General features: G+C 45.2%; 1 protein-coding gene and 1 gene segment (V, D, J or C); both read left to right on the top strand.

Annotated features, from left to right (window-relative positions):
- LOC139324767 (uncharacterized) overlaps nt 1–26,193 on the top strand; it is a 35,875-nt gene extending 9,682 nt beyond the window's left edge. Inside the window, exons 5-13 of the mRNA XM_070954511.1 lie at nt 4,806–5,051; nt 8,360–8,671; nt 11,726–12,055; nt 13,854–14,189; nt 14,978–15,286; nt 19,101–19,430; nt 21,128–21,508; nt 22,995–23,164; nt 26,071–26,193. Coding sequence (XP_070810612.1) covers nt 4,806–5,051; nt 8,360–8,671; nt 11,726–12,055; nt 13,854–14,189; nt 14,978–15,286; nt 19,101–19,430; nt 21,128–21,508; nt 22,995–23,164; nt 26,071–26,193 — 2,537 coding nt within the window. The remainder of the gene's footprint in view (nt 1–4,805; nt 5,052–8,359; nt 8,672–11,725; nt 12,056–13,853; nt 14,190–14,977; nt 15,287–19,100; nt 19,431–21,127; nt 21,509–22,994; nt 23,165–26,070) is intronic.
- LOC139324591 (Ig gamma-2C chain C region-like) overlaps nt 1–26,963 on the top strand; it is a 172,441-nt gene that overhangs the window by 43,331 nt on the left and 102,147 nt on the right.

Here is a 26,963-nt window from a genome sequence, read left to right as displayed (position 1 = left end):
CAGCCTGGAACAGCTAATCAGTGGGAGGCAGATCCAACTGCCAATCAGCTGCTCATGCTAAATCAGGCTGTGCTGAAACTGACTAGACTGTTTGCTGTTTGCTGCAAGGAGGCAAATTGCTGGGAGGCAGAGGCTGAAGGGTGGGGGCCGGCAGGTGGGTGGGGTTTCGGCAACATTCTCTGTATAAGACACACAGACATTTCCATCCACTTTTTTTTGGGGGGGGGGGAAGTGTGTCTTAAACTATGAAAAATACGGTATATTATGAGCAGCAGAGAATATGCATTGGGCCTTATAGAGTTCTTTCCCACAAAACTATCCAAATCATCATTAACATTTTGTAGAGAAATTGCAAGACCATCTTATGAGATCTTGCAAGATCTCAGTTCTTTCTTCATTACACATCCAATTGTGTAATGGTGTTCAGAATCCAGGGACAGCTGCTGCATAATTTTCTTTACTGTGATTAGTGGAACACCAGCTTTTGAATATAACCTGCCTCCCTGAGTGCAGTGATGTAACAGAATGACAGAATAATAGAGTTGGAAGGGATCTTAGGGTGGTCTTCTAGTCCAGCCCCCTGCTCAAGCAGGAGACCCTATACCCTTTCAGAGAAATGACTGTCCAATCTCTTCTTAAAAACCTTCCAGTGTTGGAGCATTCACAACTTCCGGAGGCAAGTTATTCCACTGGTTGATTGTTCGCACTGTCAGGAAATTTCTCCTTAGTTCTAGGTTGTTTCTCTCCCTGATTATTTTCCACCCGTTGCTTCTTGTCCTACCTTGAGGTGCTTTGGAGCAGTGGTCAACAACTGGTGGTCTGTGGACCACTGTTGGTCCACGAGAAATTTTTGGTGGTCCGCAGAAAAATTACTTGCATTTTTTATATTGCACTAAATCAGGGGTCCTCAAACTACGGCCCCTGGGCTGGATACGTGCAATGAATGTTTGTGTTGCTGCAGAGAGTGTCCCCCTTCAGGGCCTTTTTGTGTTGATCAGAGGGGGGCAGAAATCCCAACTCAGAGTCTGCTTCAGCCTCCTGGTGCAGGGCTTTGGACAAAGGCTGGAGGGAAGCGCCACTGGTGGCGAAGAGCTAGAAGACTTTGTTCCAGTGGGACTGCATCATGGCCTGGAACTGGCTGACCATCTCAGCCCACTGAGCCTCCAGGTGCCAGTACCTGGCCTTGCACTCCTGCAGGTCTTCCCTCTGCTTGGAAAGCCTATGGTCATAGTCCTCAGTGAGGTACTTCTACTGAGCCTCCTTCTTGGTCAGATCCAATTTCAACTGAGCTGTTTTGCCAACTCTTTCTCAAGGTGGCTGCTTACCTTCAAAAATTGCTTCCTGTTGGGGCCCTAAGGAGCCCAGGCGGGGAGGCGAGTAGTGGCTGGGAGGGGAGGGCTGAGTAGAGGCTGCCAAGGCACCCGTCAACATGAGTGACATCGAGTTGGCCACCCCCACCTAGTCACATGACCACCTAGCCACGCCCACCCAGCTGGTTATTAGGCAGATCATATTAGTGGTCTGTGGGATTTAAAATTATTAATTTAGTGGTCCCTGAGGTCCGAAATGTTGGTGACCCCTGCTTTGGAGAATGAGGTTGACTGCCTCTTCTTTATGGCAACCTAGATATTGGAAGACTGCTATCATGTCGCCCTTAGTCCTTCTTTGCATTAAACAAATGTACCCAACTTGCAACCATTAGCACCATATAATTACCTGGACTTATGCAAACATGTATAAATATATCCAACCAATTCTAATATTTTTTAAGCACACCCAGGGCACCTCCAACAAAGGTAAGACATTGAAATCAAGTTTGGTTCCATGAAATGCTTGCTAAAGTAAATCTCATCGTACCTAAATGTTAACCCTCAATTCCGTGAGGCAGCGCAAATGCTATTATAGACCAGAAGGGACATGGACTAGTCCATACATGTATCTGCATTATGCAAATGATTCTGATCATGGGTTTTCCATGTGAAACAGCCATCCAACTCCAACACCACTGATGGAACATTCGCACAACCTTGCCTCATTTCTTTCCTTTCAGAAGAAACCGTTCATATTTTTTGCCTTAAGAATGATATGGGGGGTGGGGGAGGTGTATTGGAGGAATAACTGGGGGGCGGGACTCAAAGGCTGGAGGGTTTTTGGTTTTTGGTTTCATTTCTCTTCTATTGGAAACCATTGAGATTTTGAGGGAACTCACCTGAGATAATGAAAGTAAAAGGATGTTTTCTTCAAGTCAACCCTCAGATTTCAAGGACAACTCCAGGGTATCTTCTTGGCAGCCATCCAGAAGGGGTCGGGCGCTGTGCCTTCTTGGGAAGTTTTCAACTACCCAGTCTAGATCTCAGTTCTGGAATTCTCCAACGGGGAGGTCCTTGGTGCCCTCTGAGCTTCGTTCTTTTCTTGCAGATGTTTTGTTGCCATCATCAGCATCACTAGCATTGATGATGTTACCTAGTGTTGGTAATTAAATGTCTGAAAGAAAGCAACCACGTTTAGAGAGCACCAAGGACCACCAGCATTACCTCCTCCTCCTCCACCTCTTGCATTCCACACACACACCTTTCTACCACTGATGTTCCCTAGTTGGGTCATGAAATGTCTTCAACGAAACAACCCAGCTCAGAGAGCACCAAGGATCTCACAGTCCTCCTCCTACTGTATTCCTGTGTTCCATGAAATGTCTTCAAGGAAACAACCCAGGTTACGGAGCAGCAAGGGTGCCACAGTCTTCCTCCTCCTCCTCCTCCCTTCTATTCCACTCCACAAATACCCCTCCTTTCTACCACTGATGTTCCCTAGTTGGATCATGAAATGTCCGCAAGAAAACAACCCAGCTCAGAGAGCACCCAGGACCCTCACAGTTCAAACCTGAGCTACAAATATCCTCCTCTATCTGGAAGTCTCCAAATGTGTCCCCTTCCAAATGTTAGCCAGGACTGATCCTGCTTAGCTTCCCAGCCTAAACAAAACACTAGGTGATATTTATTTTATTTTGTTAATGTCTCAAATGCTTTGTTTATGGAGATGTTTTGTTCACTCCGTTGTTTTAATATATGAACCATCTAGCGCATCAGAAGATGGCCAGGTCTATACATAAAGCACTTAACCCTAACATGTATTTAATGACAAGAACAAACCTCTTTCACAGTTGGTTAATATCTGTTTGGATCCTTCTGGTGAACTCTGTCCTAGACTGAGATATTTGAAGTTGTATCATACATTTGCCCTTCTTTCTTTTTACTCACTGATGTGGCTGGGCTTTTCTCTCAACCAGTTTTGCAAACAAATGTCTCACTACGACTCTAAGAAATATACACTGTGGCTGTTTACATTATGCAATCTAATATGGCATGGGCCCGGGATACTTGCAAGAGCACCTGCTATGGGCCTCCCACCGACCAATGCACTCGCATAGGGCTGCCCTCCTCGGGGTGCCGTTGGCCAGGCAATGTCGGCTGATGGCGCCCAGGATGAGGGCGTTCTCTGTGGGCGGCCCGACCCTCTGGAATGGTTTACCCACCGGGCTCCGCACAGTCCCTGATCTCCGCTCCTTCCATAGAGACCTGAAGACATGGCTCTTTAAATAAATCACCTGATCTGCTTGGAGTTTTTTAGTTTTTAGTTTTTCTAAGGGTTTTAATTGGAGTATTTTAATTAACTAAAATTAATTTATTATTTTATTGTGTGATGCTTTTTATTTTTGTGAACTGCCCCGAGTCCTTCGGGAGAAGGGCGGCATATAAATTTGATTAAATAAAATAAATAAATAAATAAATAATATGTTCATGAAAACAGCACTAAATATGTGGGTCTTGCTTTTGAGAAGGGAAGCAAGCACTGCCTGAGGTAAAAACATAATATAGAACCGTGGTTCTCAACCTGTGACCTGCAGGTTCCTAGAGGACTGTGATGTCATCACAGGAGGTTCATGAAGACTTGAAAAAAATGTGATGATTTAAATCTTGAGCTAAGTCTTGGCCTCAAAAGGTATTTCAAGGGTATCCACGGTGAAAAATAGGTTGAAAAACATTGATCTAAAGAAGTAAAACAGAGAAAGCAGATAAATAGTTGTATATTTTAAATATGGTTTGGGAGGAAAACATTGCATGCATTTCAACTTTGCACCATTGTTGTCTCTGGGAAAAAAAGGATATTTTTTTTCAATGTTTCCAGTAGTTTTTACATTTCATGCACACACATCTAATTTCATTGGTAAATTAAAAACAAAACTAGTTCTAGGTGAGGTACTGCTGGTTACTTCTCCTAGTACTTGGTGCCCAATTATTCTAGACATGCTCAGACACAGCCTCCATCAGCTTCACATTCCCATTGTACAGCAAAGAGTCTGTTGTGGCCCTCCAGCGGCCAGCGGAGCTGGTAGCAGATTCAGACAGTGAGGAGGTTGGGGAAGAACATGGGCCAGTCCTGGAGTCTGGGGAAGGCTCTGATAAGGCTCTGTGTCGGAGGCAGAGAGGGGGCCAGGGCCGTATGCCAGTTATCAGTTGCCTTCGGAGTCAGACATCAGTGAGGCAGATGAACAGATGGAGCCTGTTCCCATTGTGCGCATGCGCAGAGTTGCCAGACGAAGGGAACAGCTAAAGAACAAGGGTCAACTTGGGAGTAAGGCCACAGGTGGACTTCTTGAAGAATGACTCCAATTTTTTTTTTTTATTTACACTCCAGGGAGACCCTTTTGCTTATTACAGGTAACTTATTTTTTTGATCTCATCCTAATGACATGACCCTTTTTCTCCTAATGATCATGGCTCCTGACGTTCGCAGTCTCGTTACAGATTTCCTGGAGTCTCGAGCACCTACAGTGGAACTCCTGCAGTCAGTTGATCGGGAGAAGGACACTGTGGTGTTGAAATGCATCGCGACGAATTACAGGCCCCCGAGTGTCACCATCACATGGGTGGGTGGCCCACAAAATAAGAAGGAAGCCATTGTGGACAAGAGGATGGCAGATGGAACCTATTGGGCCAGCAGCCAACTCACCCTCACCCTCTCCCAATGGCAAGAAATGGACAGCAAGACTTGTGAGGTGGTACACCAACCAACGAGCACAAAACAAGTCCAGAAGATTTCCAGAAAAGGTGAACTAGAGCAGCAAAGCTAGAATGTCTGAAGTCCATCTTTGAATCAGACACTTCATGCTCCCAATCTTTTCTTTCCCACCTACTAGATGTAAACTGAGGTTTCCTTCTGAACACTATGTGCCTGGATTACCCTCCTCCTCTTCCTCCTCCTTCTCCTCCTCTTTTACTTCTTTGGATGTTGAGAGACTTCTGCTTCCTGATCTTCTGGTAGCCTTAACCATTGTTATTTAAGATCCTGGGTCACCCTGAAATCGCCTGGCTAAGTGGGCTCTGGTGAAATTTTGACTGGCTCAACAAACCGGCAATGGATAATTTATTGTTCTACAAATTATAACAAGATTATAATCAGGGGTGGGATTCTACCGGTTCAGACTGGTTCAGGCGAACTGGTAGCTCCGACAATCAGCTGGGAGCGAACCAGTTTACTCCGACAATCAGGTCCGCCTGCCTGCCTGCCCCTTCACTTTACTTACATTTATCTTCTCAGCTGATTGGCGTGGTAGAGCAGATTGCCGTGCCTCAGCTGTGTTACTCCCAAGTGGTAACACAGAAGGTTCGTATTTGTAAAACTGTGCATGCACACACAGCGCATGGTCACTGAACCGGTTGTTAAACCAGCAGCATCCCATCATTGTTTGTAATGAATGTACTGCACTCTGAAAAAAATTAAAGAAGCTAGTAAGGCAGGATAATTAATTTTGGAACAACCACAATATTGTATGGCCCATGAAGGGTTCAGGGAGGAGATTTAAAGCCACCAATAGCCTTTCTAAATTCTCTGCCACATTTCTGGGCAAACAAATTCAGTAGACGTCTGTGGAGATTCTGAGTCATCCAGGTCGTGGTTGTCTCAAAAGTGCTTTTTTTCAAGAGGCAACTGGACTTTCTAATTTTTCTTTGAAGATGTTTCGCTTCCCATCCAAGAAGCTTCTTCAGTTCTGACTGGATGGTGGGAAATAGAAGGATTTATATAATCCACCTACATTTAAAAGACAAAGACCACACTTTTGAAGACAGCAAAGTCCATGTTTTGGACATAAAAGACCGCTGACTTGAAAGAGGGGTCAAAGAGGCCATCTATGTCCAAATTGAACAGCCCTCTCTCAACAGAGTGGGGAACGATACGGCCAGAGGTGGTATTCAGCTGGTTCAGAACGGTTCGCCCGAACTGGTAGTGGAAATCTTGGGTGCGTCTGCCCACCGACCCACCCCAGCTCCAAGTCGTGCTATTTAGGCACATTTTTGAGGCTGGGAGCATGTGCGGAAGGCACGTGGGGCAGCAAAGTGCATGCACAGAAGGCTGGGCACATGCATGGACAGGGCGTGTGTGAGCGAAGCCAGCGAGTGTGTGCGCACGCTCACATTTCTGAACCGGTAAGGAAAGTAAATGAATACCACCGCTGGATATGCCATAATCTATCTCCAATCTACAACATAGTCCTTTCAGCAATTCCCATTTGCACCACTCAGGTGACCCTGAAGACACAGATAAACCTCCAGGTGACCTTAATGACTTGCTAAAAGGATGCAAATGACCAGCTGTCTGCAAGGAGTATAAATCCTTCCATTCCCCACCATTCAGTCAGAGCTGAAGAAGCTTCTTGGATGAAAAGCGAAAACGTCTTCAAAGGATAAAGTCCAGTTGCCTCTTGAAAAAGCACCTTTGGGATGAGATTCAGTAGAAGACTTCTTCATGAGATGGAGGAAGTTCTCCAGAAAGTTTTTCATGAACAAGGCACCTCTTATTAACGATAGCTAAACCTACTGGAAAAATATCCAAAAACAGTTCTTCCATGCAAGCATGGAAATCCAAGGAAGGCGATTATTTGTTCAAGGAAAGTTGCAACATTCAGACACACTTCTCAGCCATTTCTGTAATTAAATAGGTGGAATGAGACCCCCATACCCCACACAGGAGGCGCTCCGAAATTCTTCTTTTTCTCAAGCAAACTTTCTTTCATCTAATGAAAGGCCAAAGATGAGAATCCAGAAATTGCCCCTCCCCTGCAATTTCTGCTACCAGTTCATGCAAACTGGTCTGAACTGGCTGAATCCTCTGCTCCAGGTCATGGTTGTCCCAAAGGTGCTTTTTTCAGGAGGCTTTCTTGTTTTTTTTTTGTTTTTTTTTTAAGACATTTCACTTCTTATCCAAGAAGCTTCTTCAGCTCTGACTGGACTTCCATTCATGAGCCATGGTGGCATAGTGGTTAGAATGCAGTACTGCAAGCTACTTCTGCTGACTGCTGGCTGCCTGCAATTTGGCAGTTTCGAATCTCACAGGTTGAATAGAATAGAATAGAATAGAATAGAATAGAATAGAATAGAATAGAATAGAATGGAATGGAATGGAATGGAATGGAATGGAATGGAATGGAATAGAATAGAATAGAATAGAATAGAATAGAATAGAATAGAATAGAATAGAATAGAATAGAATAGAATAGAATAGAATAGAATTTTTTATTGGCCAAGTGTGATTGGACACAAAAGGAATTTGTCTTGGTGCATATGCTCTCAGTGTACATAAAAGAAAAGATACATTCAGGGTTGACTCATGAGCCTCGAGCCAAGCTTCAAAAGAAATCCAGTTATTTATTAGGAGGTTCATGTCAGCATCTTACAAATGAAGCCAACTCTGACCTCACTTAATTAGCACCCCAGTCATGACCCTGTTTTCCCCCTCCCCCAGGGTGTGTTTTCAATCACATTCAGCAATGGAGCAATTTTGCAGGTTGTAGAGATCACTCCCCTCCAGCAGCTGTGGGTAACCCTGGGAGACAGCCTTGAGAGAGATATGTCTGGAATGTGCTTCTGTTTTTGGCTGCCATGCTGCTTCGTCGGTTTCCCATCCTCCTTGCCTATGGCAACTCGAGAGCAGGCCAGGGATGCTTTGTGAGTTGACATCTAAGGGCTATTGCTATTCCCCACCATCCAGCCAGAGCTGAAGAAGCTTCTTGGATGAGAAGTGAAACATCTTCAAAAGAAAAGACAAATAAAATCCAGTTGCCTCCTGAAAAAAATGCACCTTTGGGACATTGGAGATAATGGATAAACAGTGGATAAAAATAATAGCAAAACACTGAGATACCAGAGAAGGTTACGAGAGAGTTACACAACTTCATTACTTCGCTCATTCTAAGAGGGAGAATTAGTTCATTCTCTCCTTGACTTTTGTAGACCCTCATACTCTTCATTTTCCTACAAAATGAACCGGAATAAAATTGACGCTTCTCTTTCTGTTTCTTTAGACTGGGTTATGTCCACAGCTCTCATGGTGACTCTGAATGTCCATCCACTCTGTCCAAGTTTAGGGACCATCAGTAGTGTGACTTTAGTCTGTTCCATCTATAGCTACTCCCTAGAAAACATCCAAGTGACCTGGGAACCAAAAGGGAAATTCCAAACGTCACCAAAGGATCGGTCAAATGGTGTCCATTTCTACACTACCAGCAACTTCACAGTATCCCTACAGGAGTGGAACAAGCTAAAAGAATATACCTGCAAAGTAACTCAAGCTGGAAGAAGCCAAATAGAGACAAGAACTATCAGCAAGTGCAAAGGTGATTTGATTGATTGATTCATTCATTCATTCTCTCTCTCCCTCTCTCCTTTTTTACTTATTATTTTTTCCTCTCTCTTTCTTTTTCTTTGTTTCTCTCTCTCCCTCTTTCTCTCTCTTTCTTTCTTTCTCTCTCTCTTTCTTTCTCTCCCTTTTTACTTATTCTCCCTCACTTTCTCTCTGTTTCTTTTTCTTTCCCTTTTTCTTTTTTCCTCTCTCTTTCTCTCTCTCCCTTCTTACTTATATTTCTCTCGTTCTCTCTCTCTTTTTCTTTCTTTTTCTCTTTCTCACTTTTTTAGTCTTTTTCTTTCTCTCTCTTCCTTTTTCTTATTCTCTTTCTCTTTCTGTTTCTCACTCTGTGTGTTTTTCTCTCTCTTTCTGTTCCTCTCTCTCTCCTTTTTTACTTATTCTTTCTTTCTCGCTTTCTTTTTCTTTCTCTCTCTATTTCTCTTTCTCTCTCTCTCCCTTTTTACTTATTCTTTTTCTTTCTCTCTCTCTCACTTTCTCTGTTTCTTTTTCTTTCTCTCTTTCTCTTTTTCTTTCTCTCTCTCTCTCTTTCTCTCTCTCCCTTTTTACTTATTCTTTTTCTCTCTCACACACACTTTCTGTTTCTTTTTCTTTCTCTCTTTCTCTCTTTTTCTTTTTCTCTCTCTCTTTTTCTCTCTCTCCCTTTTTACTTACTCTTTTTCTTTTTCTGTCTCTCTCCCTTTTTTAGTCTCTTTCTTTCTTTCTTTCTTTCTTTCTTTCTCTCTTCCTGTTTCTTTCTTTCTTTCTCTCTCTCTCTCTTTTTCTTATTCTTTCTCTCCCCCTCTCTCTCTGTTTCTCTCTCTCCCTCCCCCCTCTCTTTCCTTTTTTACTTATTCTCTCTGTCCACTTATTCTCTGTCTCTTAACATAATTCTGTCCAGAACATAACTTCATATTCTCTTATTTTGTTTTTCTTCTTCCTTTGATTCTGGTTCCACCTAAAAGTAATAATAATAATAATAATCACGGTGCCAGGAAATTACATTGGATTGATCGTAGAATGTAATAATGATAGCAACTCAGTTGGAAAGAAAAGTGTTTGACTGTAACTAGTCCTCGACTTACAGCCAATTGCTTAACAACTGTTCAGAGTTACAACGGTCCTCCTCCAAATGCTACTTATGGGACCCATTTTCAAAGTTTTGACTGCGGCACAAACTCCATGGTCACATGATCACAAATTTGGCGCACTTGGCAATTGGTTCATCTTTACTGCCATTTGTGGATTTACTGCGATTTGAGACATTTTTTTGCCAGTTTCTGGGCCATGGTGGCGCAGTGGTTAGAATGCAGCACTGCAGGCTTCTTCTGCTGACTGCCAGCTGTCTGCAATTTGGCAGTTCAAATCTCAGCAGGCTCAATGTTGACTCAGCCTTCCATCCTTCTGAGGTGGGTAAAATGAGGACCCAGATTGTTGGGGGCAAGAGGCTGATTCTGTAAACCTCTTAGAGAGAGCTGTAAAAGCACTGTAAAAGTCTAAGTGCTATTACTATTGACTTCCAGTTTTCTACCAAAAAAACTCCCATTAGGGAAAATGTATTTGTTGAATGACTATAACACTTACAGAACCACCTCTGCAAAAGCAGCCAGAAAATCAGGTTGGTCACATGATGTTTTGACTTTCGACTGCAAAAATCTAGGACCATAATTATGGGCTCAGTTAAATTGTAAGTCAAGGACTTCCTGTATCGAGTGAAATGTTCCAATTTGTTGCCAATTCTTCTTGCTTTCCTCAACTCTTTGTTCAACTCAAATCGAGTTTATTACAATCAAAAACCAGAGACCAGAACAAATAACTCATGGAACATCCAATTAAAAGTTCTAGAATAAAGTAATAAATATCAGGTAAAATCTATATTAAAATCACAATTCGACATTCAATCTATCAGATACATATGGCCTAACTAATACTATAATATCAATCCTTACACGGTGGACTTACATGGAGTTCAAGACTTCCTGCAGGTAATCCTCAATTTACGACCACAATTCAGCCCTAAATTTTTGTTGCTAAGTGAGTTAACTGAGTTTTTCCCCTATTTTACGACTTCCCTTGCCACATTTGTTAAGGGCACCACTGCAGTTGTAAAATTAATAACAGGGATTTTAAGCTTCCCCATTGTCTTTACTTTTAAGAAGGTTGTAAAAGAGAGATGACCCCGGGATACTGCAACCGTTATGAATCATCTGAATTTTGATGATAGGGATGCTGCAATGGTCATAAGTGTGAAAAACGGTCATGTTCTGACCTAGCTTCCCAAACATGACAAACCCTCTGTATTTAAATCAACGATTCCTTTATTAGAAACGCCAGCAGCCCCAGCAAAAAGTTTCTCTCTCAATGCAGGCTAACAAGTCTGTCCAGCAGGGAGATGAATAGTTGTCTGTCACACCTATTCATCTCCACCCCCTGCCTTTTATCCCCAGTGTAAGGTGGGGCTTCGTTAGTAGCAGTGTGTTCTGTCCCAAAGATCAGCCCATAGATTTCCACTGCTCTCCTCTCCTCTGCCTTCTGTGCAGCCATGCATCAGGCACAGGACCCAGCTGTTCCTCCTCTTCCTCATCAGCCATCTCCAGATCTGGGGGCTGTTGACGCTCTATCTGAGGGCTGACGGACGGCCCAGGCTCCACCTCTCTCTCTCTGTTTCTCTGTCTCTGTCTCTGTCTCTGTCTCTGTCTCTGTCTCTCTCTCTCTTTCTCTCTCTCTCTCTCTCTCTCGCTCTCGCTCTCGCTCTCGCTCTGTCAGCTCCAATCCCTCTTCTCCCTCGGAGCTCTCAGTTTGCCTTGATGCTGGCCCTGACTCCCCCACCTCCTGCTCCTCCTCTAGATTCGGCTGCTGGAGGGGCTGGTGGCTGACAGGCCATCACAGGTCATAAGTCACTTTTTTCACTGCTGTTGTAACTTTGAACAGTCACTAAATGAACTGTTGTAAGTCAAGGATTACCTCTATAATGTTTTGTTTCTCCATGTGTTTTTTGGCCTATTTTATTCCGCCCATCGTAAAATGTTTGTCGTTTGCACTCTTGCAGCTTGTAAGAACAGTGTACCGCCTCCCACAGTTTATCTACTCAAACCACCCCTTGAGAGCCTCTTCACTCAAAACAGAGCTGTTTTGTCTTGCCTTGTGGTGGGCTATGAACTGGAGAATGTCATCCTCACCTGGACGATGGATGGACTGAACCTCACCACGAATGCCACCATGGAAAAAATCAAGAGACACCCAAATCGGACCCAAAGTTTCCAAAGCCAACTTAACCTCATCCGTCAGAACTGGGATGCTGGAAAGAAAATTGAATGCATCGTTTCTCACCTTTGCTCACTTTTCCCCGAGGTGAAGCAGAGCATTCAAAAAAGCACAGGTGAGAGAAGGTTCAAAAATGCCCCCCCAAAACGCAGGAGAAAATATTTGGCTTTTTTTTTTTTTTTAATTTGATTTATATGCCGCCCTTCTCCGGAGACTCAGGGCGGCTTACAATGCTTTAAGCAATAGCCTTCATACTTTTGTATATTTTATACAAAGTCAGCTTATTGCCCCCACAAACTGGGTCCTCAGTTTACCTACCTTAGAAAGGATGGAAGGCTGAGTCAGCCTTGAGCCTTGGAGAGATTCGAACCAGCAGAAATTGCAGGCAGCTGTGTTAATAACAGGGTGCATTAAACCACTGTACTATCAAGGCTCTTCAAAGCTTGCTTCAAAGTGGTGACAGGGGTGTTAAACTCAAGGCCTCCGGGCCAAATCTGGCCTGTGATGTGGTCAGATCCAGCCTGCGGGGCCATCCTGCTCTATCCACTGCGAAGAGGAAGGATTGGGCCAGTCTGGCTTCAGCCTGGTCTACCCAATGCGAAGAGGAAAGATTGGGCCAGCGTGGCTTCGGCCTGGTCTACCCAATGCGAAAAGGAAACATGCCAGCAATTTGGGGAGTGACCTCAAACTAGCCACACCCACCCAGTCAGCTACACCCACCCAGTCAGTCATGCCCACAAGGTCAACCACAGCCCTGATAGCAAAAGCAATAGCACTTATATACTGCTTCCTAGTACTTTACAGCCCTCTCTAAGCATTTTACAGAGTCAGCATATTGCCCCCAACAATCTGGGTCCTTATTTTACCTACCTCGGAAGGCTGAGTGAACCTTGAGCCTAGTGAGATTCGAACTGCCAAATTGCAGGCAGTCAGCAGGAGTAGCCTGCAGTACTGCATTCTAACCACTGCGCCACCACGGCTGGATTGATGCAGCCTTCAATGAAACTGAGTTTGACACCCCTGGTCTATGGAGATTCTCAGACATCCAGATTATCCAAAATGTGCTTTCTTTCAAAAGGCAATGGGACTTTTTTTGTTGTTGCTTGAAGATGTTTCGCTTCTCATCTAAGAAGCTTTTTCAGGCCTGACTAAATGGTGGAGAATGGAAGGATTTATATTCCTTGCAAATGGGAATATATTCCCATTTGCACTATTCAGGACACAGCTAAACCTCCAAGTGGCTTCAATGACTCTCAGAGAGAGTACTAATGACCAGATGACTGCAAGGAATACCAAATCCTTCCGTTCTCCACCGTTCAGTCAGAACTGAAGAAGCTTCTTGGATGAACAATGTCCAGTCACCTTTGGAAAAAGCACCTTTGGGATTTGCCTTGCCCCTGAAAATTGTGGAGGGAGGCAGGGAGAATAATTCTCTGGACCAATTATCAGAGAAATTATCTCCATATCTTTGGTTTCATATTCATCAGAGAACGGGTGGGCCAAATAAAAACATTCAAATCATGAAAATTAAATTTCATGAATGCAGCATCCTTACCATATCATCCATGAGATTTAATCAGGGGTGAAATGCTACCGGTTCGGATCAGTTCGTCTGAACTGGTAGCAATGGTGGTGGGTGGTTCAGAGAACCGGTAGCGGCAGCAATGCAAGGCTCCGCCCACCTGCCCTAGACGTCATTACTTCCTTGTTTTAACCAGGAGGAAACCTGTTTTTTACCCTCTGCACATGTGCAGAAGGCTTTGTGCATGCGTAGAGGGTCCAAGCGCACACTTCCAAACTGGTAGGGAAGGTAAGTAGATTTCACCCCTGCATTTAATACTTATTCCCACCTTCCCTTTTCTTTCACTAATCACCCATATCTATATTTCTATTTCTATCTTTATTTTGTATAGATCCCAGCCACATTAAAGTACCATCTCTCTCCTTGGTCCTTCCTCCACTATCGCAACTGACACAACCTACCTCCCAAGCTGTTGCTTGGCTGGCTTGTGTGATCTATGGATTCTCCCCATCTGAGATCCTCATCAAATGGAAGAAGAACAACAGAAGTCTAGATGCCTCTGAGTATATCGTAGGCCCATCCACACTTGAAACTGGGAAGTCCACTTTTTCTACTCAAAGCATCCTGAAAATCCCAGCATCTGAATGGGAAAATAGAGCCATGTATACCTGCCTTGTGGGACACGAATCCCTAACTATCACGAAGAGCATCAGTAAATATTTGTATGGTAAGTCTTGGTGCTGGAAAAATTCTTGATCAGCCAAGAATGGAACCAAGGTTTAATTCTGCTCAGTGCGAATGACTATGTGAATCATAGATGGTAGTGGAGAAACATCTGCACTTCTTCACCCAAGTAAAATGCACAAAAACTCAATGTTTACAACTCCTTAAGAAGCTGCTGAATGTCCTCTATTGAACATTTCAACGTAACTCCAGGGGTGGGATTCTACCGGTTTGGACCATTTCGGGTGAACCAGTAGCTGCGCCGATCGGCTGGGAGTGAACTGGTTCACTCCAACAATCAGCTCACCTGCCCGTCCCTGCACTTTACTTACCTTTATCTCCACAGCTGATTAGCGCAGCACAGCGAATTGCTGCGCCTCAGCTGTTTTAATTCCGTAGCACTAGCGCGGAAGATGATTTTTCATTGAACTGCGCACGTGCACGCAGCAAAGCGCGCGATCTCCGAACCAGTTGTTAAACAGGAAAGATTTCACCACTGGGTAACCCTGTTGGTAAGATGGCTCCATCAGTGGTGTTTAGGCGGAGATGGCTGTTTTACATATTGCACTCTTCTCTTGAGGACCAACACATCCACAAATGTGTTTCCACTTGGAAAGAAACTTCCATCAGTTATTTGAAATCACTAAATTGCACGGCCATTCTGATCAAATAAAAACTGGTTGCTGATCTATCTCGATTATTGCTATTTAGCCATATACTGTATATTCAACTCACACGGTCTTGATTTGAGGAATGTAGTGTGCAACCCCGAAATCAACCATTTCTTTTCAGATTTCCTGAAACCCACTCCTCCACGAGTGATGGCCTTCCATACCTTTGAGGACAAGGGCTACCCAAAACTTGTCTGCTTGGCTACCAGCTTTTACCCCAAAACCATAGACATTCAATGGAGCACCAAAGGAGAGAAACTCAATTCTATTCCAAGCTGTTCACCGCCAGTGCCCCTCCCTGATGGGACGTTCCAGAAGGACTGTAGTTTGACCATCCGTGGAGAAGACTGGCACCATCCAGAAACATACACATGCACCGTAAATCACCGTGCAACCAACTTTGTGATTAAGAAAGACGTGCATTCTTCCGGTAAGTTGTACTTTTGCACGCTTAAATTGCAAACGAAAGAAACAGTGGGTCTGATATATTTGCAAAGTGCTTTTACTGATGAGTGAATAGCCACATTTCTTGAGTCCTCATTATGCTCCTCTTCACATTCCCAATCAGCGGCCTTGTCTTCTAGTCTGCCAAGTCCCGCATGCCAATGATGGCTTTATTATTTAATATGTTTCCTAACAGAAATGTAACAGGGATGTGGTGGCTCAGTGGCAAAGATGCTGAGCTTGTCGATTGAAAGGTCAGCAGTTCAGCAGTTCGAATCCCTAGTGCACATAATGGGGTGAGCTCCTGTTACTTGTCCCAGCTTCTGCCAACCTAGCAGTTCGAAAGCACGTAAAAAATGCAAGTAGAAAAAAAATAGGGACCACCTTTGGTGGGAAGGTAACAGTGTTCCGTGCGTCTTTGGCATTTAGTCATACCAGCCACATGACCACGGAGACATCTTCAAACAGTGCTGGCTCTTCAGCTTTAAAACAGAGATGAGCACCGCCCCCAGAGTTGGGAACAATTAGCACATATGTGTGAGAGGAACCTTTACCTTTACCTAATAGAAATGTTATGGTTTTAGTGATTTGCATAGCCAAAATACATTAAGAGTACGGGTCTAGGACAACTCGTCATGGCCAACTTGCCCTGGCCAACTTGCCGTGGCCAACTCACTGTGGCCAACTCACCATGACCAAATCATCACAGGACAATTCACCACAGTCAACTCGCCTAAAGACAATTCACCACTGAACAATTCAGCTCTCAGGATTCAGTGTCGTCTCAAATAAACTGCATTTCAAACAAATAGTCCTTGATCAAAATCTTTCATTTATTAGGCACAACAATCGTGGGGTGCCACAAGGGTCGGTCCTCTCGCCCCTTCTGTTCAACATTTATGTAAAGCCACTGGGTGAGATCATCCGTGGCTTCGGGGTGGAGTTCCATCAGTACGCTGATGACACCCAGCTGTACATCTCCACCCCAGGCCACCCCAATGATGCCCTTGAAGTGATGTCCCAGTGCCTGGAGGCCGTGTGGGCCTGGATGGGGAGAAACAGGCTCCGACTCAACCCCTCCAAGACCGAGTGCCTGTGGCTTCCGGCGTCCCGATATAGCCAGCTGATGCCATCGCTGGCTATTGGGGGTGAATCACTCGCCCCCACGGAGAGGGCTCGTAACTTGGGCGTCCTCCTGGACGCACGGCTGTCTTTAGAAGATCATTTGACGGCCGTGGCCAGGGGGGCTTTTTATCAGGTTCGCCTGATACGCCAGTTGCGCCCCTTTCTAGATCGGGACTCCCTACGCACAGTCACTCAGGCACTCGTCACTTCCCGCCTGGACTACTGCAACGCTCTCTACATGGGGGTCCCCCTGGGGTGCACCCGGAGGCTCCAGCTGGTCCAGAACGCGGCCGCGCGGGGGATTATGGGGGCGACGAGGCGCTCCCATGTGACACCTCTCCTGCGTGAGCTGCACTGGCTCCCGGTGGTCTTCCGGGTGCGCTACAAGGTGTTGGTGACCACCTTTAAAGCGCTCCATGGCTCAGGGCTGGGGTATTTACGAGACCGCCTTCTGCCACCAATAGCCTCCCACCGGCCAGTACGCTCACACAGAGTGGGCCTCCTCAGGGTGCCGTCCACCAGACAATGTCGGCTGGCGACCCCCAGGGGGAGAGCCTTCTCTGTGGCGGCGCCCACCCTCTGGAACAACCTCCCCGCAGAGATACGTACAATAACAGACCTCCGGATTTTTCGTCGGGCCCTGAAAACCCATTTATTTCAACTAGCTGGGCTGGCTTGAGTTAAATTTTAAACTGATTTTAAATTGGAATTGTTTTAATTACGGCCAAAATATTTAATTATTTTAAACAGTTTTTAGATTTTGTATGTCTTGTTTTTACTTTGGCTGTTCACCGCCCTGAGTCCTATATTGGAGAAGGGCGGTATAGAAATTTAAACAAATAAATAAAATAAATAAATAAATTAAGCAAATAAAGTCACTCTGCTGTTATCTACTACTTCAGCTCAAAGGAATTTCCCCCCTCCCAACCCATCTCCTAGGGGATAGTATCTCCAGGGAAAATAAGTAGGTGAAAAGTCAAGCGTCCTCTTGCCAGATGCCCCCACCTTCTCCTTCTTATGTCAGCACTGGAGTGAATGCAGCTTGGAGTGCTGACATCAACGCTGTATTAATCATTTCATTTAGTTGCTTTTATCTTTGGTGACCACGTTTTCATCAAAATTATTGTAACTCTTGTGTTTCTAAATGGACTTTCTTGATTTTATTATTATTGGCCATGGTTCCATTGAAATTAATTTACATTTTGCTTTTATTTGACTTGTTCTGCACAGAGTTGGTCGTGGTGTGTTGACTGTGGCAAGTTGGCCATGGCCATTCCCTATAAGGCTACCATGATACTGATGGCTCCGGGTATTGAGTTGATATTGACTGACACCAAGGAGGGGGGGGAAGCAGCGGATTGGTTGAGAGAGATGAATAATTTTTAGAATACCATGTCTAATCTGCATTTGAGCATGTAGTAAATAATTGCTTCTATTAGACGGAAAATTAATCTATTAGCGTTGAGGAAGAAAGGGTTGGATGTGTCAAACCATTTTCCAAGGTTGCTTCCATACATCCTTCATTTTTCATGTTTCCAACATCCTTCATGTTCCCAAGTAGAAGGACCTGCATTTTTTGAAACAGAACAAACTTATTTGTTTCTTCATCAGCTCTAGCATCCAGATGTTAGATTACCATATTTTTCGGACCATAAAATGCACTGGAGTATAAGTCGCACCTTAGTTTTTGGGAAGGAAAATAAGAAAAAAAATTCTGCCTACCAGCATCCATCTGGCTAGCGTCCTTAGCAAATAGCTTGGAACAGGTATATTAGCCTGATTCAGCATGAGCAGCTGATTGACGGGTGGATCGGCCTCCAGGAATACCCCCAACCAGCTGTTCCCAGAGGTGAACTTTAGCAACAAGTTCGTTGGTTGTGAGCATGCACGCGCTACGCTCACATACGACTTGTTGACACAGATAGGCAGGTTCAAAAATACAGCGGGTCATCGCAGGGCGCTCCAGAGAGTACAGCAGGCGAAGTGCAGAACCGGTCCAACAAGGCAGCAGCTGTTCCAGGTTGCCATTTTGGCCTCTGCACTTTGCTTTTTCAGCCTCCGAAAGCTCCGTTTGAGAGGCTGTTTTCAGCCTCTTGAAAGCTCCATTTGAGAGGCTGTTTTCAGCCTCTGAAAGCTCCATTTGAGAGGCTGCTTTTTCAGCCTCTGAAAGCTCCATTTGAGAGGCTGCTTTTTCAGCCTCCGAAAGCTCCGTTTGAGAGGCTGTTTTCAGCCTCCGAAAGCTCCATTTGAGTAGCTGCTTTTTCAGCCTTGGAAAGCTCCATTTGAGAGGCTGCTTTTCCAGCCTCCAAAAGCTCCGTTTGAGAGGCTGTTTTCCGCCTCCGAAAGCTCCGTTTGAGTAGCTGCTTTTTCAGCCTTGGAAAGCTCCATTTGAGAGGCTGTTTTCAGCCTCCAAAAGTTCTGTTTGAGAGGCTATTTTCAGCCTTCGAAAACTCTGTTTGAGAGGCTGGATGGGGCTACCTTTGATGTATAAGACACACCCAAATTTTCACCCTCTTTTGGGGGGGGGAAGTGCATCTTATATTCCGAAAAATACGGTAATTTTATTTAGATTTCCCAGGCTAATCACAAGAAGGGGCAGTTGGTTTTGAAATAGTTATTCTAATAGGTATGAGGAAGTCCCTATCAAATTAATTCATGCAATATTGCTTTTGAAGGAATGATGACATCTCCGAGTAATTTGGAAGTGATCAAGATGCAGTTGCCATCTTTCGAAGAGCTCTTTACAAATGGAAGTGCAGCTCTAACCTGCATGATGTCCCTCACAAATGCCAGTGCCAATGCAACCTTCAATTGGACTATGGATGGCAAACCAGCCAACAATAATTTGATGACAAATGAAATCTTCCAAGAAACCAACTACACTTCTATGATGTATGGCCGGCTGGAGGTGAATCTGAGTGAATGGATCAACACCACCCAATTCACTTGTAGCTTCCAGAGTGGCCTAGGAGAAACAGAGATGAAGCATTTTGACCGAAGGAATGGTAAGGACTCGTATAAAGAGCCGGCAAGCAAATGAAACAGAAGAAGGACTCTTTTAAGTACAGGGAGATTGGGAAGTACTTCCATTCAGCCTAATTCTGAATTGATCCTGGCAGTAGCTATAATCAGAGCAGAGTCTTATTTCTCAACAGCAGAATCGTGGCAATGTTTGTGTCAGATCCAACGGATGCCCTAATTGAATCATGAGCCTTGAGCCAAGCTTCAAAAGAAATCCAGTTATTTATTAGGAGCTTCATGTCGGCACGTTCCCAAGTGAAGTCAGCTCTGACCCTACATAATTTACACCCCAATCATGAACCTGTTTCCCCCCTCCTCCCAGGGTGTGTCATCAATCACATTTACAAATGGAGCAATTTCATGGGTTGTAGAGACAACCACTCCCCTCTGGTTGCTGTGGGTAACCCTGAGATACAGCCTTGAGAGAGATAAGTCTGGAATGTGCATATGTCTTTGGCTGCCATGCCGTTTCATCGGTTTCCCATCCCCTCTTGCTTATGGCAACTCGAGAGCAGGCCAGGAATGCTTTGCAAGTTGACATTTTGTTTGTTTGTTTATTTAATTATTTAAGGAAATTTATATTGCTGCCTATTCACACATGGTGACTCAAGGCAGTTTACAGAATATACAACCCCATATAAAAACAATAAAACTAACAAAGGAAGTCATATAATAAATTAATATACTAAAATCACACCCCCATCCCTCTCCTGGCGATAGCACCTCATATGAGCCATTTAATGGGCTCCATTCCCGCTCCGCATTCCCCAGGCCCACTGGCAGAATCAGGCCTTCAGCGCCTTCCAGAAGAGTGTTAGAGTGGATACCAGTCTAATCTCTGGGGGAATGATGTTCCAGAGAGAGGGAGCTACCATAAAGAAGGCCCTTCTTCTGGGTCCTGCCAGCTGTATCTCCCTAGGGCAGTGATGGCTAACCTTTTTGCCATTACATGCCAAAAGTGGGGGGAGTGCGGGGGGGGTCGACATTCATGCCCACACCATAATTCTATGCACCTCAACCCCTGTGCATGCACGCACAACCCCCCATGCTCCCCCCACTTTTGGCATGCGATGGCACAGTGGGCCTGGTAGGCCCGTTCTTTTCTCTCCCCAGGCTCCAAAGCCTCTCTAGGAGCCTGGGAAGGGTGAAAACAGCCTTTCCCATCCCCCCAGAGGCCCTCTGGAGGCCAGAAATGGCCCATTTGCCAACTTCTCTGAAGCCTCCTGGGAGTAAAAAAAGGTTGCGAGGGGCGCTGCACACCCACCCAGCCCCTGTTTTGGGCCTAGTAGGCCTCCCTGCACTTACCTGGGAGCAAAAATGCGGCAGGTAGGGAGTCCTGGAAGGGGTGGGGAAGGGAGGGGCCAGCCAGCAATTTAATTACCTGGTTCACCTGAACCGGCCTAAACTGGCTCAATCCCACCACTGCCTAGGGCACAAAAAAAATAAAATATCTGCTGTGAACTCTGGGTGGCATCAGGAAGGGCATCCGGACAATAAATGCTCAGCTCCATCCACGCTGAATTAAGAGATTATACGGTCATAAAAAAGGAATTTTTTCCTTACATGAAAAAAAATAAAATAAAATAGTAGTTCGAATAGAAAACACCCTAAGTGTACAATGATGGTAGAGTCCAGCATATTTTCTTTCCCAAACATGTTGTCTTGTCTTTTGTTAACCCAGGGACGATGAGACCCCCCAAAGTGGATCTCCAGCGTCAGTCATCCAGCGAGGACTTCAATGTAACCCTCTTGTGCATAGCGAAAGATTTCTACCCAGACGAAATCTTTCTGAAGTGGGAAGAAGAGAACCAAGAAATGTCCTTCAAGGGTTACGATGCCCATGGCATGAAGTGCGACCATGAGAAACAAACGTGCTCCTTGCTAAGCATGCTGGAAATCCCCACAAGCAAATGGATGATGGGAGCCTCCTACAGATGCCTTGTAGCTCACGTCTCTTCTGAAAACATAATCACTAGAACAACTAATTTCTTAACTGGTAAAGACAACAACAGTGCCAGCAACTACCCCGATTCTGGCGCTCATGTTATAATGCACCCTTTATGTATCTTCCCATTTTACATTAAAACAATATGCACGCACTGGGTGTTTCTTTCTTTCTTCTTCGATTGGCACCTTCTTTACACCAAAAAGAGCCACAATTTTGGCCAACGCAACACTCCAAAGATGCTATATGGGCTGTGAAGTTTTCATGTGGCCGATATATTCCCACAGATATCCGTTTCGACATGCATTTGATGCTTTCCTCCCAAAAAACCCCCCCAAAGTTTGTCATTTTTTTACTTACGTTTAAACGCAACTTTTGACTCTAGTCATTTCTCCTTGCTGGTTTTAAGACTGGTTCAATACTGAATTTTACACTCCAAGACCGTGATGGCGAACCTATGGCACACGTGCCACAGGTGGCACACGGAGCCATATCTGTGGGCACGCAAGTGTTGCCCTAGCTCAGCTTAGCACTCATGCGTGTGCCAGTCATCTGATTTTCAGGCCTACCGGAAGCTGGGAAATGGGCTGTTTCTGGCATCCGCGGGCATGGGGAAGGCTATTTTTGTCCTCCCCAGGCTCCTAGAAAGCCTCTGGAGCCCGGAGAGGGCGAAAAACAGGCCTACCAGGTCCACCGTGCCATTGCGTGCCAAAAGCAGGGGTCACACGGGGGGTTGCGCGTGCGTGTGCAGGGGGGTAGGGCGCAGCATTGAATTATGGGTATGGGCACATGCATGCGCAACCCCCCGCGCTCCCCCCACTTTTGGCACGTGACGGCAAAAAGGTTAGCCATCACTGCTCTAGGATTTTATAGCTCTTTCTCTAGGCACAGTGCGCTTTGACCTTGCTTTAAATCTGCTTCGATTATTTTATACTTTTGGGGTGTCGTTTTTGTCACTCGCCCTGGACCTTTGATTCTTGGGGGTGTGAAATATCACAATCACAGGTAGTCTTCCACTTACGACTGGTCACTTAGCAACTGTTTGAAGTTAGGACGGACCCCACAAAAAGCAATTTACCACCCGATTCTGAAATTCCGATGGTTGCCGCCCCAGCCATGTGATTATGTAAACGCATTTGGGGTGCTCCATAACTGGCCCGCGTTTACAGATGTTTGCAGCATCAATTTACAGGTCACAATTTACAGCATTTTTGCCAGAAATCACCATTTACTTCTGGGTTTTTGGCAAAAACACCCAATCCCGCGGTGAACAATGGATTCGCTTAACAACTGCCGCATTTGCTTAAGGATGATGGTATTCGCTTAACAACAGGCACACAAAAAAAAATAATTGTAGAATTGAGTTGGACAAATAATAGCCCCTTTTTGCAGCCATCCCGGCTTACGACAGTAATTGCCAGGCTCCATAATGGACGTAAGTGGAGGACTACCCATACAGACATTAAATAAACGATCAGATAGAAATGGATAGTGAATCTGTCCCTTTCTCTGTCCACCAAATGTTTTCTATTGGCTTTTCTTCCTTTGCTTTTCAGAGCCATCTTTCTAATTTGATTTTTTTTTTTCACATCCTGTTCTCCAGATTCCTGGGATTGTACCCTCATGGGAGCTGCTTTCTGTGACATCCGCAATGAAAGCGAAGATGAATATAGTGAGCTGGAAGAAGCCAATGGCGTCTGGAATAAAGTTTTCACCTTCATTGTTCTCTTTATCCTGGCCATATTTTATGGCGGCCTAGTCACTTTCATCAAGGTAAAACGGAAATCAATTCAAAGCATAGATTATCGCCATCTCTTTGTTTCTCAGTTGCTCGTACAGTAAATGAGTACCTACCCATCGCAGCACAGAATCATGGCAGAAAGTCACAAAGATGATTAGGGGGCCGGAGGCCAGAAGCAGGGGGTTGGACTAGAAGACTCCAAGGTCCCCTCCAACTCTGTTATTCTGTTTTCACATATGCAGGAATTGGTTATATCTAGTCTAGTGAAAAGAAGGACTAGGGATGACATTATAGGTGGTATTCAGCCAGTTCTATCCGGTTCAGGCGAACTGGTAGTGCCGGCTGTGGGAGGCTCCACCCACCCACCCAGACATAATCATGTCCCATTTATCCATGTAGTGAAACATCTAGACTAGTGAAAAGAAGGACTAGGGATGACATTATAGATGGTATTCAGCCAGTTCTATCAGGTTCAGGCGAACTGGTAGTGCCGGCTGCGGGAGGCTCCATCCACCCGCCTAGACATAATCATGTCCCATTTATCCATGTTTTTGATGCTCTGCGCATGCGCGGAAGTGGTGCATGCAAGCAAAGCAAGTGAGTGCGTGCATGCACTCCCATTTGCAAACCGGTAGCGAAGGTAAGTGAATACCACCACTGAGTATTCCTAATATATTTTTAACAGATTAACAGAGTTGGAAGGGACCTTGTAGGTCATCTAGTCCAACCCCCTGCCCAAGCAAGAGTCCTTACATCATTTCTGACAAATGGCAGTCCAATCTCTTCTTAAAAGCATGTACAGATGCTTCCTGATGATGTCGGGGTCGGTAGGCGGAGCCTCCTGCCGGTTTTACTACCGGTTCTTGCGAACCAATCTGAACCAGGGGCAACCCACCACTGATTTAGTCCAACCCCCTGCCCAAGGAGACCCTACGCCATTTCTGACAGATGGCAGTCCAGTCTCTTCTTGAAAGCCTCCAGTGATGAAGCTCCCACAACTTTTGAAGGGAACTTCTATTCCATAGGTTGATTGTTCTCACTGTCAGAAAATTTCTCCTTATTTCTAGGTTGAATCTGTCCTTGATCAGTTTCCATCCATTGTTCCTTTTGTCTGGTCTTCGGGTGCCTTGGAAAATAGCTTCACCCCCCTGCTCTCTGTGGCAGCCCCTCAAATATTGGAACAGCTTCTCTTCACTAGACGAGCCATGCCCAGTTCCTGTAACCGTTCTTCAAATGTTTTAGTCTCCAGTCCCCTCATCATCCTGGTTGCTCTTCTCTGCACTTTTTCTAGAGTCTCCACCTCTTTTTTATAGTGTGGTGACCAAAACTGGATGCAGGATTCTAGATGTGGTCTTACTAAGACTTTATAGAGTGGTATCAGTACCTCATATTTAAGGGGCTGCCACAAAAAAGAAGGGGTCAGCTTATTTTCCAAAGCACCAGAAAGTGCTTTGGAAGGCACTTCCAACACAAGTGGAAGGCAACACAAGAAGCAATGGATGTCCCAAAGATGTCCCCGTGGGTCAGACCTAAGCAGATGCGGGCCACTCAGTGGTGGGATTCAAATAATTTAACAACCCTAATCTCTGCCCTAATGACCGGCTGGGTGGGCGTGGTCATGGTGGGCGTGGCCATGGTGGGCATGGCCATGGTGGGCGTGGCCATGGTGGGCATGGCCATGGTGGGAGTGGCCATGGTGGGAGTGGCCATGGTGGGAGTGGCCATGGGTGTGTGATAGGCAGCACTCAGCTTTCTGCACTTCCCTGGGAGCAAAAACAGGCCGCTGAGGGAGACACACAACTGCACCCCATCTTGGGCCTAGTAGGCCTCCCTGCACTTACCTGGGAGCCAAAATGGGGCAGGTAGGGACTCCTGGAAGGGGCAGGGAGGGGGAGGGATCAGCCACCAATTTAACTACTGGTTCGCGTGAACCATTCCAAACCGGATGAATCCCACTACTAGGGCCACTCGCCTTGAGTTTGACACCCCTGTCCTAGAGACATACACCAGGCCAATTATTTAATATTGAGTAGTTGATTTAATCTTTCTTCTCTCTCTCTCTTCCCTCTTTCTCTTTTCCTTGCTCTTTTCACAGGTGAAATAACCATCACCCCCTTTCCTATCAATGAAGTACACATCCAACGAGACCCCCACCTCTTCCCCTCCATCATCCATGTCTCTCGCTCATCCTTCCTGACCACTGTTTTGAGCCACATGTTTCGTGGGAAGTCACAGCAGAGCATTAAATGTCCCAAAAAGGATCCACTTCCACGTGAACCTGTCTCCGGCTCAGCAGCCCTAACAATAACAGGAAGAAAACAGTTGGTTTTCTACCTGGAAAAAAAAGGCTCTAGGAAAGAAAAGAAGTTTAATATCTTTACCCAAATGTTCACAAATGCTAAGAAGCTCATGAAGGGTGCAAAAATACCAAATTGTTATCCTTATCTCTCCTTATGTCTAAAATTGTTATCCTGTCCCCTTATATCTAAAAGAGCAAAGAGAAATACCGTGCCCTTTCCAAACCAAGCCACCTTTGGATCATGATTAATGTACTGGCATAAGGTAAAGGTTCCCCTCACACATATGTACTAGTCATTCCCAACTCTAGGGGGCAGTGCTCATCTCCGTTTCAAAGCCGAAGAGCCGGAGCTGTCCGAAGACGTCTCCGTGGTCATGTGGCCAGCGTGATTCAACACCAAAGGCACATGGAACGCTGTTACCTTCCCACCAAAGGAGGTCCCTATTTTTCTACTTGCATTTTTCACGTGCTTTCGAACTGCTAGGTTGGCAGAAGCTAAAATCACTTTTCAAGAGTGACCCTGTTTTTATTTTTCAAGAAAAGAGGGCAAATGAAAACCTGTTCCCTTCACCTCCAATACTGAACTTACCAACTTATTTTTCAACATCAATTTTGTTCTTCTCTTGATCTGCCCTCTAGCCAGGCTTCCGAGCTCTGTTTTCAGTTGCGACGGCCTTCAGCAACCTTCTGCCAGTTAAAATGGAGCTCATGAGGGCTGCCCATGGGCCAAATTTGGCCTGTGGGGCTACCCTGGAAAAGTAAAGGACTGGCTGTGGGCAGCCCTCACGAGCTCCATTTTCCCTAGCAGAGGGTTGTAAGAGGCCGTTGCAGCCAAAAATGGAGCTCGGGAGGGTTGTAGGCAGCCCTCACGAGCTCCATTTTTGCTAGCAGAGGGTTGTAAGAGGCCGTCGCAGCTGAAAACAGAGCTCGGGAGGGTCGTGGACAGCCCTCGCGAGCTCTGTTTTTGCTAGCAGAGGGTTGTAGGAAGCCGTCGCAGACTAAAACAGAGCTCGGGAGCCCGTTTTCACTGGCAGAGCGCTTGGGCCCCCACAGGCGCCCCCAACACAAGTGACGTTGAACTGGCCATGGCCACCTTGCCCCCCCCCCCGGATGTCAAAACAACCCTGATGCAACCCTCAATGAAATCGAGTTTGACATCCCTGCTCTAGTGCTAAGCAGCTAGTAAACTATTTTCTTTAAAGTCAATTTAATTAACTACTTCATTTCCTTCCAATTAGGCATTTAGGCCCAGAAAGTTTCTTAGTGCAATGTAAAAATAGCAAACTATTTTCTAGAGTGTCCAAAATCAATGGCTGTTTTGCTGAAAGTAGAGGCATCTACCAATGGGCGTTGTATGTTCCTTGATTAAGGTTATGTATGGATATTATCATGATGTAGCATAAATGAGCATTATTATTTTTTTCAGTTTATGAAACTGAATAACACTGCCTTACCAACTGCATTTATTTTATCCTCTTAGCACTAAATTTTGCCCTCCTCTGCTATATAAACTGCATTAAAACAGATTTTTT

This window comes from Pituophis catenifer, unplaced genomic scaffold (assembly GCF_029215685.1).
Source record: "Pituophis catenifer annectens isolate HBS135680 unplaced genomic scaffold, rPitCat1.0.hap2 SCAF_15, whole genome shotgun sequence".
NCBI lineage: Eukaryota > Metazoa > Chordata > Lepidosauria > Squamata > Colubridae > Pituophis > Pituophis catenifer.
The sequence above is the reverse complement of the archived record's forward strand: the minus strand, read 5'-3'. Positions and strand labels throughout refer to the sequence as shown.